General features: G+C 42.9%; 1 protein-coding gene across 1 annotated transcript; it reads right to left on the reverse strand.

Moving 5' to 3' along the window:
• Window positions 1-1,511: 1,511 nt before the first annotated feature.
• Window positions 1,512-3,038, reverse strand: LOC143940489 (hydroxycarboxylic acid receptor 3-like). The gene has a single exon (XM_077461951.1). The coding sequence runs from the start codon at window positions 2,719-2,721 to the stop codon at window positions 1,795-1,797; it is 927 nt and encodes a 308-aa protein (XP_077318077.1). The 5' UTR covers window positions 2,722-3,038; the 3' UTR covers window positions 1,512-1,794.
• Window positions 3,039-13,267: the final 10,229 nt, after the last annotated feature.

The raw sequence follows: 13,267 nt of genomic DNA on the forward strand, positions 1-13,267 counted from the left end.
CAGAGGACTGGTGACAAGAACTGTACTGAGAACTCCAGATGTGGACTAACCAGAGTTTTATAAAGTGGCAGAAGAATTATAGGTTTCTCCCCCTTTTTTTTTCTCCCCTTTTTTTTTTTTTTTTTTTCTCCCCTTTTTTTTTTCTCCCCTTTTTTTTTTTCTCCCTTTTTTTTTTTTTCTCCCTTTCCTTTTTTTTTTCCCTTCGCCTTTCAGGACAGCACCTTGGAGAGAGCATAGCTCCACCTCTGAACAGGAAACGCTGCATGACAATGCCCCTTTAAAATCAGCTGCTTCCACCATGCCATCAGTTTTAGTGTGGGAGGCACTGCTGGGGAACCAGAAGGGCTGTGCTCTCTCCAAGGAGAGGGTTTTGGCAGTACCTTTGTTGTTTCTGTATGAGACCAGCCCAGCTCCCTCCCGCACGAGAGGGGGGTTGCTTCAGCGCCCGTTATTTCGCCGGCTCACAGGAGTAAGGCTGCACTGGTGGTACTCCGCCTCGGGGGGCCGCAGGTGTGCTCAGATGGAGCGTCTATGCCTGGTCTTGGCATGTCGGCGCCGAGTCCCGGATGGCGGGTGACATCATTTCTGGGGGGGACGGAGACTTCCAGCAGTGCATAGCAGCACGTGGTTCCGGCTGCTGGAACGCAGGAGGAGCTGCATTTAGGGAACACATAGGCAACTGCTGAGGCACTCGGGATGGAGGAGACAGAGTCATCGGCAGCAATGGCGCATATAGGCGCCCAGGTTCCCGGCCAGGCCCAGGTAGGAGAAGTGCAGATGCACCTCTTTCCTTTTTTTTTTCTTTCCACTGGGTGATTGTTTTGTTTGTTGTGATGGTAGAGCCTGCAGATGTCTGCTAGGATAATACTTTCCGTTAGCAGTTCCGTATGGAGGGAGACTCTGGGGCATGGAGGGGAACATGCTTTGGGCACTGTGTTTCTTGTCTCTCTATTGCAGTAGTGTCTCGCCCTAATAGAGGTATGGGGGTTATTTCGGTCTTACAGAAAGCCACTGCCAAAACAGAGAGAACTGCAGGAAGAAAATGCCCTTCATGCAAAAACCCATTAAGGGACTCGTGGCCCAAACTGCTTTGTAGATCTTGCATTGCTGGTTTAGTAAGGGAATTGTATTTTAAAGCATGTCTAATTAAAAGTCTGTAATAAATTATAGTAGACTGGTTCAAGATTATAAAGGGAGACTTCAACTGGGCTGGACCAAGGACTGTGCACAGTTCCATGAATTCTGTAAAGAATAATTAGGCGAGCTGGTACTATAACCGTTGAAATGGGAAAAAGTAAGGAGTACGTAAAGGTAGACAAAGGAAGAACTATAAAACATCCTTGTCATGTAGAGTTTTTGCTTTTTTTTACTTTTTATTCCATTTGGTAACTGTTGTAAAAACTATAATAAATAGCAGAGAAGTAAACAAATTACATAAGGCATTGAGGCACAGACTGTTTAGCTTTTACATTACTTTTTACAGCATTTTATCAGACACTGTTATTGCAGAAAAGTATTTTATAATGAAAATGTGTGTCTTTTTTTTTTCCTAAACAACCTTTTATTTACATTTGAAGAAACAAAGCAATGTTCACTTTACCTTAAATGGCTGATAATGTAAAGTAAAAGGTAGGGTGGAAAGCAAATGTGTGAATATTGCAATACCCTTATACATTTCAAATATAAGTTTTATCTTAATTGAAAAAGATAGATGTATGCTGTTTACAACCATGATACATATACATGTTACACATTTGCCAATTTCACTTTCTACCTTACATTTATGTGTTCCCTTCAATTCACTTCACTTGATTTTATCTCTTTGTTTTTCCATAACCTTGTAAGTAGATTATGAGAGGAAGGACTTGAAAAGTAATATAAAATGGGATTAAGCATACTATAAAAGTAAGTTAGGCAGATAGTAAAATAAAATGCAAGGTTTAAATCCCTATAGTTTGCACAGTCCTCATATTTCATGGCTTTCAAGACCCATATTACAATTCTGATTGTCGCACTGGGTAGATAACAGACAATGAATACAGTAGCAATTAACAGAATGAAGTTCATTGCTCTTCCTATCTTTCCATTTGTATCAATAGCATTGTCCTTCAAATGTAAAGCAATGCACACCGTGCAGTACGTTATAGTCAGCAAGGACAGACCTGATAGGGAGATATAGAATGCATCCTGCCAAGCAATTGAGGATTGTGGGCAAATGGTAAAACTTTCACACTGTGTGCTATTGTTCAGTTTGAAAAAACGGGGACCAGTTAAGATATAGGAGTGTATTACAAAGATGCATATCCACAGTGTAATACATATACCAGTAGCTTGGCTTACAGTAAGGTTATTAACATTGTGAAAAGGAAACAAGATTTTGCAGTAACGATTTAGAGCAATAAGAGATAAAAAGATCATGCCGGCAGCTCTAGCAGCAGCAAGAATGTAGAGTAATAGTCTGCAGGGAATGTCACCGTACACCCAGTCTTGATAGCGAAGGTAATAATCTGCACGGAAGAGCACACAGAAAACAACCACAACATCTGCCAAAGTCAGGCTGAGCAGATATACAGAATTTGGCTTCCAGGACTTGACATCACAGCAGATCATCCACAGCCCCAGACTATTACCAGCCAGTCCCAAAATGAACTCCAGCAGAAGAACAGGAGGAAGAGCAATGTCTAAGATGGGTTCATCATAAGCACAACAGCTGGTGTTCATTGTGTATGCTGCTTCTACTTCTCCAGACTTGGTCTCTTTCTGTTATTAAATGCGGAAACCAAGTACCTCTTTTATATGGCATTTGATTCCTGAGGGTGGAAAGACTTTTCTCCAAAAAAGCCAAAAACCAAACATTGATCTTCAGAGTTGTTGGAAATACGTAAAACGTAGAATGTAAATGTTAATCTCGAAGATGGTGTTCCTTTTGCTTGTTGCGTGCAGTGCTTGGAGAATGGTTTACGCCGATGTAAAATACAACAGGGCTCATTTTGCATTTTTTCACACACAATTTTCATACTTAATATGGCAACAAAGGATAGTGCATGAACTTGGCAAAATTAGAATCTGCAGCATTCAGCGAGAACATTAGCATTTTCATAAATCGTTTACAGCCCAGCAGTTTTCAGCAAAAAAGCTCTCACTTTCCATCTCCTGGAACCCTTTCTTTTTGTTAATCAAGCAGGCAAATTAAAGATAACGTATGTGCAGCTCTTGTAAAAATGAATTAAGGTTTGGTGTGCTATCTTTTAAGAGGTAGATATTGGGAGTCTGTAATATTTCCAGAAAGTAGTCAGTTTTGGGTAAGACCAGAAAACGTGCATTTTCACATCTCCAGCATTAGTCAGAGATATTCTGATACAATTTATGCAGATGGAGTGGCGTGAAGAATGTACTGTTCGCCAATAGGGGCTGATTAGAGGGCAGGTCCAATAGGTATGATATAGCATCCATGTTTCTTTACTACAGCGCCAACAGTGGGAATCAGAGGGATATATGGAGTGAAGCAGGTCTGGGGTTTGGTACCAGTGGAGTATAATCTTGTATTGATTTTCTTTATAGAGCATACAAATGTAGCTCTTGGAGGCCTGTGACCATATGAGCTGCCATGTCTTCAAGGGTATATCCTCACCCAGGGCCTGCTCCCACTTACGCATATAGGCATGTCGAGGTCCTGTTGGCGACATGTCCATAGTCAGGAGCTGGTAGGTGTGTGAAATCATACCTTTAGGGGACGAGCCCTCTAGAAAAAAAATTTCAAATTCGGTTAAGGGGGAGAACTGAAGGCTTGCTACGAAGGATTGTGCATACTGGCGTATTTGTAGGTAGCATTTTCCCGATTCTATGCACAGTTCTCAGCTCACAGCTGACAAGCTGTCTATAAAAAAAAAATTCAAAACATGACTTAGTACTTGGTGGAGAAACCACTGTTGGCAAGCACAGAGGTAAGACATTTCTTGTAGTTGGTTACAAGGTTTGCACACTTCCAGGAGGGATTTTGGTCCACTCTTCATCAGATCTTCTCTAAATCCTTAAGTTTTCTTAGCTGGCGCTTGGCAACTTGAAGTTTCAGCTTCCTCCATAAATTTTCTTATAGGATTAAGGTCTGCAGACTGGCTAGGCCACTCCATTACCTTAAGGTGCTTCTTCTTAAACCACTCCTTTATTGCCTTGGAGGTATGTTTTGGGTCATTGTCATGCTGGAGGACTTATCCGTGACCCATCTTCAGTGTTCTGCTGTCCATCGGCCCCTCAATGCAGCAAAGTCGGCCTGTACCTTTAGCAGAGAAACAGCCCCAAAGCATAATGTTTCCACCTCCTGTGCCTGACTGTAGGGATGTTCTTAGGGTCATAGTCAGCATTTTTCTTTCTCCAAACACGGCGAGTCGAGTTAATGCCAAAGAGCTAAACTTTGGTCTCATCTGACCACAGCACTTTTTCCCAATCCGTCTCTGAATCATTTAGATTAGTGGTTCTCAACCTGGGAGTCGGTTGCCGATTCGCCAGGGGTCACGAATTCTGGCCGAGACAGACCCGAAGTTACTGTTACGCCGGAGTCTGTCCGTCTCGGCCAGCGAGATGTCACTTCTGGGAGATGAGAGACCACAAGGAAGTGACGTTCCGTCGTCGCCATCTTGGTACTCTCGTCCGCAGTAAAGCTACAGTTAGAAGTCGGCAAGTGAACATCTTTTTACACCCACCGAAGTCTGCTTGCTGTGGATGAGTGTACCAAGATGGCGGTGATGAAACTTCACTTTCAGTTAACACAGAGGGGTTGCTGAATCTGACGGAACACCTGAGTGACTTTGATAAGTCAGAGACATTATTAAAGCATTTTTGTACTGTGTCACCAGTGCAATCAATACATAGATTGTTAATAAATAAGTCTGATATGACAACATTTTTTTTTATCATGGAACAATACATATCATTTATATATAAACGTCCCAGTTGGTTCCTCAAAAGTGGTTATTCTGTGCCACTGTTTATCTAGCACTGGCACAAAATAACCACTTTTGAGGAACCAACCGGGACGTTTATATATTAATCAGTGGCGGCTGGTGCTCAAAATTTTTGGGGGGGGTGCAAACAAACTGAAAAAAATCAGAAAAAAAATAAATAATCAGATGCAGCCACTGTGCCCATCAATTGCTGCCACTGTGCCATCAAATGCAGCCACTGTGCCATCAAAATTATAAATATTGTGCACTATATATTACAGATTGTTTTTCTAATTAAACACTACGTTTTAAGATGTTAAATTTGTAAGAATGAAAATACATCCTGCATATCAGTTATTCATAACAGACGCAAAATTACAGCAATGAGGGACCAACAAAAATAATTTTACTGTTAGGGGTCCCCACAACTTGGGAAATTTTATCAAGGGGTCACGGCACTAGAAAGGTTGAGAACCACTGATTTAGATGTTCATTGGCAAACTTCAAATGGGCCTGTACTGTACATGTGCCTTCTTGAGGAGGGGGACCTTGCAGGTGCTACAGGATTTCATTCCATGGCAACGTATTGTGTTACCAATGGTTTGTTTGGCTGTGGTCACAAATGCCTTGAGATTATTCACAAGCTCCTCTAGTCTAAACTTTATTTACAATAGAGCAGGGAGATCAGATTATCTGAGAAATTTTCGTCCGCTTTTGTTGCATGATAGTCTCATATAGAAAATGAAGAGGTTACTTAACATATGAAAATTCTTGTATGACAGAATTCAACTTCAGAAGTAATGTAATGTGTTAAATGGTTTTGTATGTGTTCTTTCGTTTCTGAGCATGCATCGTTTTGCTCTTACAATTTTTTTCAGACGAAAACTGTACTAAATGAAAATCAGACCTTGTTTTCACATACAACAAAAATTTTATATCCTGCAGATCCAACTTTTGTCGTCCGAAAATTCGGACTTGGCTTTCGAAAGCACCGTACTAACAATCCAAAAATTGGCAGATCATTCATCAGACAAAATTGTACTTCTGATTTTCTGATCGTGTGTACGGACCTTTAGCAAGCTTGTCAGATTTTTACTTATGTCTGTGTCCCTGCTAAGAAGATCCACTCTTTCTCTGTTTATAGTAGACTGATATCCAGTGGCGGCCTATCCATAGAGGGCACAGTGGCTGCGTTTGATGGGCACAGTGGCTGCGTTTGATGGTACAGTGGGAGCATTTGATATGGCACACTGACTGCATTTGACATGGCGCAGTGGCTGCGTTTGTGGGCAAGGCGGCTGTGTTTTGATGGGCACAGTGGCTGCATTTGATGGCACAGTGGGAGCATTTGATATGGCACAGTGGCTGCATTTTATGGCACAGTGGGAACGTTTGATATGGCACAGTGGCTGCGTTTGATGGGCACAGTGGGAGCATTTGATATGGCACAGTGGCTGCGTTTGATATGGCACAGTGGCTGCGTTTGATATGGCACAGTGGCTGCGTTTGATATGGCACAGTGGCTGCGTTTGATGGGCACAGTGGCTGTGTTTGGGCACAGTAGCTGCGTTTGGTGCAATGGCTGTGTTTGATGGCACAGTGGCTGCATTTGATATGGCACAGTGGCTGCATTTGATGGGCACAGTGAAAAAGTTTGATATGGCACAGTGGCTGCGTTTGATATGGCACAGTGGCTGTATTTGATGACACAGTGGCTGTGTTTGATGGGTACAGTGGCTGTGTTTGATGGGCACAGTGGCTGCGTTTGGGCACAGTGGCTGCATTTGATGATACAGTGGGAGCATTTGATATGGCACAATGGCTGCATTTGATATGGCACAGTGGCTGCGTTTGATGGTACAGTGAGGCTGAAATTGATGGGGGGTTTTTCAGTTTGTTTGCGCCCCCCAAAAAATTTGAGCACCAGCCACCACTGCTGATACCACTGACTGATACTGAGCATGAAGAAAAATCTATAATTTTGAGTTGTCACTAGAACAAAAATAGAGAGGAAACCTTACAATGAGGACATCAATAGATTTCCTCTTCCTTCTTGTTGTGTCTATCCACTAGGACACGGACAGAAAAAAAAAAAACAGATTTAAATCTCAATCCATATCAAATATTAATGTTTTTAGCTTTTAGTTATAATTTATTGTTAATAAGCAGAATCATTTTTAACAGCTTGCTATACAAAACAGTTTATAATATATCAATGTATCTCTAAAAGGTGCCATATGCAAAAACAAAATTTGCACATGGGCTTTTCAGTGCAAATTTAAGGATGGAAAACAGCTGCTAGGTCACTGTAGTATTTTGCATTTCGCTTTCTCAGAAACAGGTTTTCTTTTTCAAAGTCAATTTTATAACATGGACTTCTGTACGCATTTTTTTTGTAAAAATATAAATTTATACTGACAGTGGTTGAACAATAAAGTGGAAGTAGTTTATTATTTTCAAATTCAAGAGGCCAGTATTGTTATAAAAAAGCAGTTGCAATCCAGAGCTGTCCCCCACAGTACTACCTGTTAAGCACTAGATCCTGTCATATAACCCACTTCTTCTGAGGCTAGGTTGTCATAGACTTCCCCCGCTGCATGCTAATCGGCCTGAATTACTGCATTGGATGGTGTTTCTGTAAGAGAGGAATCCTAGTTACACAGCGCACCGGTAAAGCGTGATAACTGTTCATAGATTCATGTCTAACATGATCATAATTATTTTACCAGAAACGCTGTACTCCCTTTTCATGAATCAACATGTATCCATGCACCCAAGCCAGGATGCTTTCTCCACTTACCTCGGAGAGGATACAACTTGGTGTAGATTTATTACTACATCATTAATAGCCTCTTCCCCTATACAGCATTCACAACTTGTTAGAGGCCAATCTTACGTTGCTCCTCTATCCCTCGAATTAGACTAAGGCAGGCACCACTGCTCCAATTTTACTCTCATGAAAAATATTTATGCAGTTTTATCCACTTTGACCTAATTGCATCCATTACTTAGCTCCTTCCTCATTGGTACCATTACAAGATCTTTTTTTGGTGCCATTTGGTAATGTGATTTCTAAACATTTTGATTATGCCTAATATAACTTAAAAAGCACTCAATGATTGGAGGCGGTGGACCTTGTCATTCAGCTGCCAGTCCTCCATTCATAGATTGTTTTTCATATATGGAAGGTATAACATAGCTTCTATGAATAGGGAAAAGGGTGGTAAGGGCAGGCATAGTCAGCACTTTAAGTGATTGCCTGTCACAGGTCTAGTGTTGATATTAACCCTGGAAGATTATGACTGAATGGTATGGTGGGGACAGAGGACTGAACATGTCTACTATGACAGCTGACCACCACAAGGGACACTTCAAATTAAATTTAAGCAATGTCCCTTGTGCTGATTTTGTTTTTATTTTATTTTATTTTTTTGTTTGCTCCCAACTCTGCAGGTATGATCTTTATATATCTGAGCATGCTGTTGGTTTTCCCCTCTTGTTGAATTTTGGCATTTTATTTTTTGTTCTAATGGGTCCACCAGCAATCATCTTCAAGGTCAAAGTGGGAGTAAAATCTTTTTCTACTTATGTTTCAGTTCCAGACAGCAAAAGACGTTAGTAATTGAATATCCCCCTCTATATTATCTAGTCTTTTTAAGGGGAGGAATCTAGAAAGGGGTGAGAATGAGAGAAAAGCAATTAAAAAGCATACTCATCAGTCTGACTTGGAGGGACAATCAATTTCATCATCTTCCTCATAAAGAAAACTATTCAGCTCATAATTTACATCGTAATAGTGATAAACCACACCAACATTCTGAGAAATATTCTAAGGGTCCATGCACACTAGGAGTAGAAAAAAAATGCCAGAACCTCTGGCAGAAAAAAAAGTGGCATAAAGAATGCTCATGGTAGCTCATATTGTAAAAGAGTTTAGGAAAGTTTATGGGCATTTTCTTTTATAACCATCTTTTCCAAAACATTCCCCGCTGCTAAATTTTTCAATGTACACTTGAAACTGCAAACACTCCTAAACACTGTGTTTATGCATGTTTTTGCTTTAACCACTTTCAGACCGGACCATTTTGCTGGTAAATGACCAGAGGTCTTTTTACACTTTGGCACTGCGCTGCTTTAACTGGTAATTGCGCGGTCATGCAATGTTGTACCCAAACAAAATTTGCGTCCTTTTCTTCCCACAAATAGAGCTTTCTTTTGATGGTATTTGATTGCCTCTGCGATTTTTATTTTTTGCGATATAAACGTAAAAAGACCGCAAATTTTGAAAAAAAATGATATTTTCTACTTTTTGTTATTAGAAAAATCCAATAAACTCAATTTTAGTCATACATTTAGGCCAAAATGTATTCAGCCACATGTCTTTGGTAAAAAAAAAGTCAATAATTGTATATTTATTGGTTTGCGCAAAAGTTGTCACATCTACAAACTAAGGTACGTTTTCTGGAATTTACGCAGCTTTTAGTTTACGACTGCCTATCTCATTTCTTGAGGTGCTAAAATGACAGGGCAGTACAAAACCCCCCCAAATGACCCCATTTTGGAAAGTAGACCCCCTAAGGAAATTGATAAGAGGCATGTTGAGCCCATTGAATATTTTATTTTTTTGCCTCAAGCGATTGAATAATGACAAAAAAAAAATTTTTTTTTTTTTTTTACACAAAGTTGTCACTAAATGATATATTGCTCACACATGCTATGGGCGTATGTGAAATGACACCCCAAAATAAATTCTGCTGCTTCTCCTGAGTACGGGGATACCACATATGTGGGACTTTTTGGGAGCCTAGCCGCGTACAGGGCCCCGAAAACCAAGCACCGCCTTCAGGCTTTCTAAGGGCGTAAATTTTTGATTTCACGCCTCACTACCTATTACAGTTTTGAAGGCCATAAAATGCCAAGATGGCACAAAACCCCCACAAATGACCCCATTTTAGAAAGTAGACACCCCAAGCTATTTGCTGAGAGGCATGTTGAGTCCATGGAATATTTTATATTTTGCCACAAGTTGCGGGAAAATTACAAACTTTTTTTTTTTTTTTTTTTTTTTCACAAAGTTGTCACTAAATGATATATTGCTCATGCATGCCATGGGCATATGTGAAATGACACCCCAAAATAAATTCTGCTGCTTCTCCTGAGTACGGGGATACCACATATGTGGGACTTTTTGGGAGCCTAGCCGCGTACGGGGCCCCGAAAACCAAGCACCGCCTTCAGGCTTTCTAAGGGCGTAATTTTTTGAGTTCACTTCTCACTACCTATTACAGTTTTGAAGGCCATAAAATGCCAAGATGGCACAAAACCCCCACAAATGACCCCATTTTAGAAAGTAGACACCCCAAGCTATTTGCTGAGAGGCATGTTGAGTCCATGGAATATTTTATATTTTGCCACAAGTTGCGGGAAAATTACAAACTTTTTTTTTTTTTCACAAAGTTGTCACTAAATGATATATTGCTCACGCATGCCATGGGCATATGTGAAATGACACCCCAAAATAAATTCTGCTGCTTCTCCTGAGTACGGGGATACCACATATGTGGGACTTTTTGGGAGCCTAGCCGCGTACGGGGCCCCAAAAACCAAGCACCGCCTTCAGGCTTTCTAAGGGCGTTACAGTTTTGAAGGCCATAAAATGCCAAGATGGCACAAACCCCCCCCCCCAAATGACCCCATTTTAGAAAGTAGACACCCCTAAATTTAGGGGTACACTAGTGAGACTAGGTAATAAATGGCGGGTGCCCTGAAACTATAAAAAAATAACTAACCAACCAGCGTCACCTGTAACAGTTATATGGTGATCACTGGTGAAAGGGTTAACTAGGGGGCAATCAGGGGGCTTTATGCGGTAGTATATGGGGGTCCCTGGCGCTATAAAAAGCTGCGGCGAACCTAAATACCTACCTGCCTAACTAGCGTCACCTGTGACACTAATACAGCGATCAGAAAAACGATCGCTTATTAGGCTGGGTTCACACTGGAGCGATGCGGGAACGCCACGAATGCGCGGCGGGTTCCCGCATCGCATGCCTCCCGGCGGCAGTTCACACTGCCCTATGCGAACTGCTGGGAGTGTCAGTGAAATGTTAATGACACCCCCAGATCAGTTCGCATATCGCAGTGCGATCTGCAAACTTGGATCGCATGGTGTGAACACCCATGCGATCCGATTCTGCTGCGGACCAAAAAAAGGGTCCCGTGCGAGTTTGCGGCGGGTGCGGCGGGTGCGACACGAATTCAGCCATACTATCTGTATAGCTGAACTCGAATCGCACAGAGATCGGATGTGATTTGCACTGCAGTGCGGTGCGAATCACATCCGTTCTCATAAACCGCTGCAATGTGAACCCAGCCTTAGTGACACTGGCGACGGGGGGTGATCACGGGGTTAAACCTTTATTGGGGGGGTTAGGGGGGTACCTTAGAACTAAAGGGGGCTAACCCTAACTGCCCTAACAGTTATTAGTCACAAATGACACCTGCCGGGTGATCAGGGGGTTAAACCTTTATTAGGTAATAAATGGCGGGTGCCCTGAAACTATAAAAAAATAACTAACCAACCAGCGTCACCTGTAACAGTTATATGGTGATCACTGGTGAAAGGGTTAACTAGGGGGCAATCAGGGGGCTTTATGCGGTAGTATATGGGGGTCCCTAGCGCTATAAAAAGCTGCGGCGAACCTAAATACCTACCTGCCTAACTAGCGTCACCTGTGACACTAATACGGCGATCAGAAAAATGATCGCTTATTAGGCTGGGTTCACACTGGAGCGATGCGGAAACGCCGCGAATCCGCGGCGGGTTCCCGCATCGCATGCCTCCCGGCGGCAGTTCACACTGCCCTATGCGAACTGCTGGGAGTGTCAGTGAAATGTTACTGACACCCCCAGATCAGTTCGCATATCGCAGTGCGATCTGCAAACTCGGATCGCATGGTGTGAACACCCATGCGATCCGATTCTGCTGCGGGCCAAAAAAAGGGTCCCGTGCGAATTTGCGGCGGGTGTGGCGGGTGCGGCGGGTGCGGCGAATGGCTGAACTCGAATCGCACAGAGATCGGATGTGATTTGCACTGCAGTGCGGTGCGAATCACATTCGTTCTCATAAACCGCTGCAATGTGAACCCAGCCTTAGTGACACTGGCGACGGGGGGTGATCACGGGGTTAAACCTTTATTGGGGGGGTTAGGGGGGTACATTAGAACTAAAGGGGGCTAACCCTAACTGCCCTAACAGTTATTACAGTCACAAATGACACCAATGCAAAAAAAAAAAAAAAAAAAAAAAAAATGACATTGGTGTCACTGTGACTGGGGGGGCAGGGGTAATTGGGGGGGTGATCGGGGGGTAAAGGGGGGGTGTGAGTGTGCCTGGCATGTTCTACTGTGTGTGGGATGTGTTGGTGCAACTCACTGATCCGCTCTCCTCCGTGTCGGAACGAAAAATACCGACACGGAGGAGAGAATACATCACTTCCTCTCCTGTGTTTACATTACAGGAGAGGAAGTGATGTCACCGGGGATTTCCATTCGTCGGGAGCGATCGCGAGGGGGTGGCCATGAATGAATGGCCGTCCCCTCGTCCGGGATCGCTCCCGAACGAAAACCGACCGCCGCAGGCACCGGGCGGGGGCCCGATCGGGCCCCCGACCCGCGGGAGGCAAATCACGTACATGTACGTGCTTATGCCTGCCCGTGCCATTCTGCCGACGTACATCGGCGTGAGGCGGTCGGCAAGTGGTTAAAGAAGTAATAGCAGAATTAAGCTACTTATTAAAGTTTCTAGATCAGGGGGTTAGTTTACTGTCCTTTTAAAGTGGAAGTAAACTTCCATCATTAACTTTTAGGTGAAGTGTAAGCCTATAATAAGGCTTGCCTATAAGTAGTGTAAAAATCTCCTAAAACGTGCATGCAGCCAGTGACATAACTGGCGCATGCGCTGTGAAGGAATGGCCACCTGTGTCGTGACTGGCTGCTCCTGCACTCCAGCCAGTCACAGAGCCGCAGTCCATGAACCCAGATGCAAGACGGACGAAGATGGAAGCGGCCTCCAGCGATGACATCGCATTGCTGTAATGCTTCGTTTTCAGGTAAGTTTCACATGTGCTATTATGTGATGCATACTAGCACATTATGACAATACCTTGCAAAAAAAAAAAAAACATACAACTGCTTTAAGACTTTGAGGGGGCTGGACTGGGGCCAGTGAGAGTAGAAAATGCCCTGGCTTCAGTGGGAGTAAACAATACCCCATCATTGATAAGAGTGTAAGGAATAGTGTCTTATTGTTTGTATCAGGGGAAGGTA

Source organism: Lithobates pipiens, unplaced genomic scaffold, assembly GCF_037356315.1.
Source record: "Lithobates pipiens isolate NorthernLeopardFrog02 unplaced genomic scaffold, aLitPip1_a1.2 Scaffold_3, whole genome shotgun sequence".
In the NCBI taxonomy this organism is placed as follows: Eukaryota; Metazoa; Chordata; class Amphibia; order Anura; family Ranidae; genus Lithobates; species Lithobates pipiens.

What these genes read in the sequence shown, in the direction of transcription:
- LOC143940489 (XM_077461951.1), bottom strand. Translation starts at nt 2,721, where the DNA reads ATGAACACCAGCTGTTGTGCTTATGATGAACCCATCTTAGACATTGCT.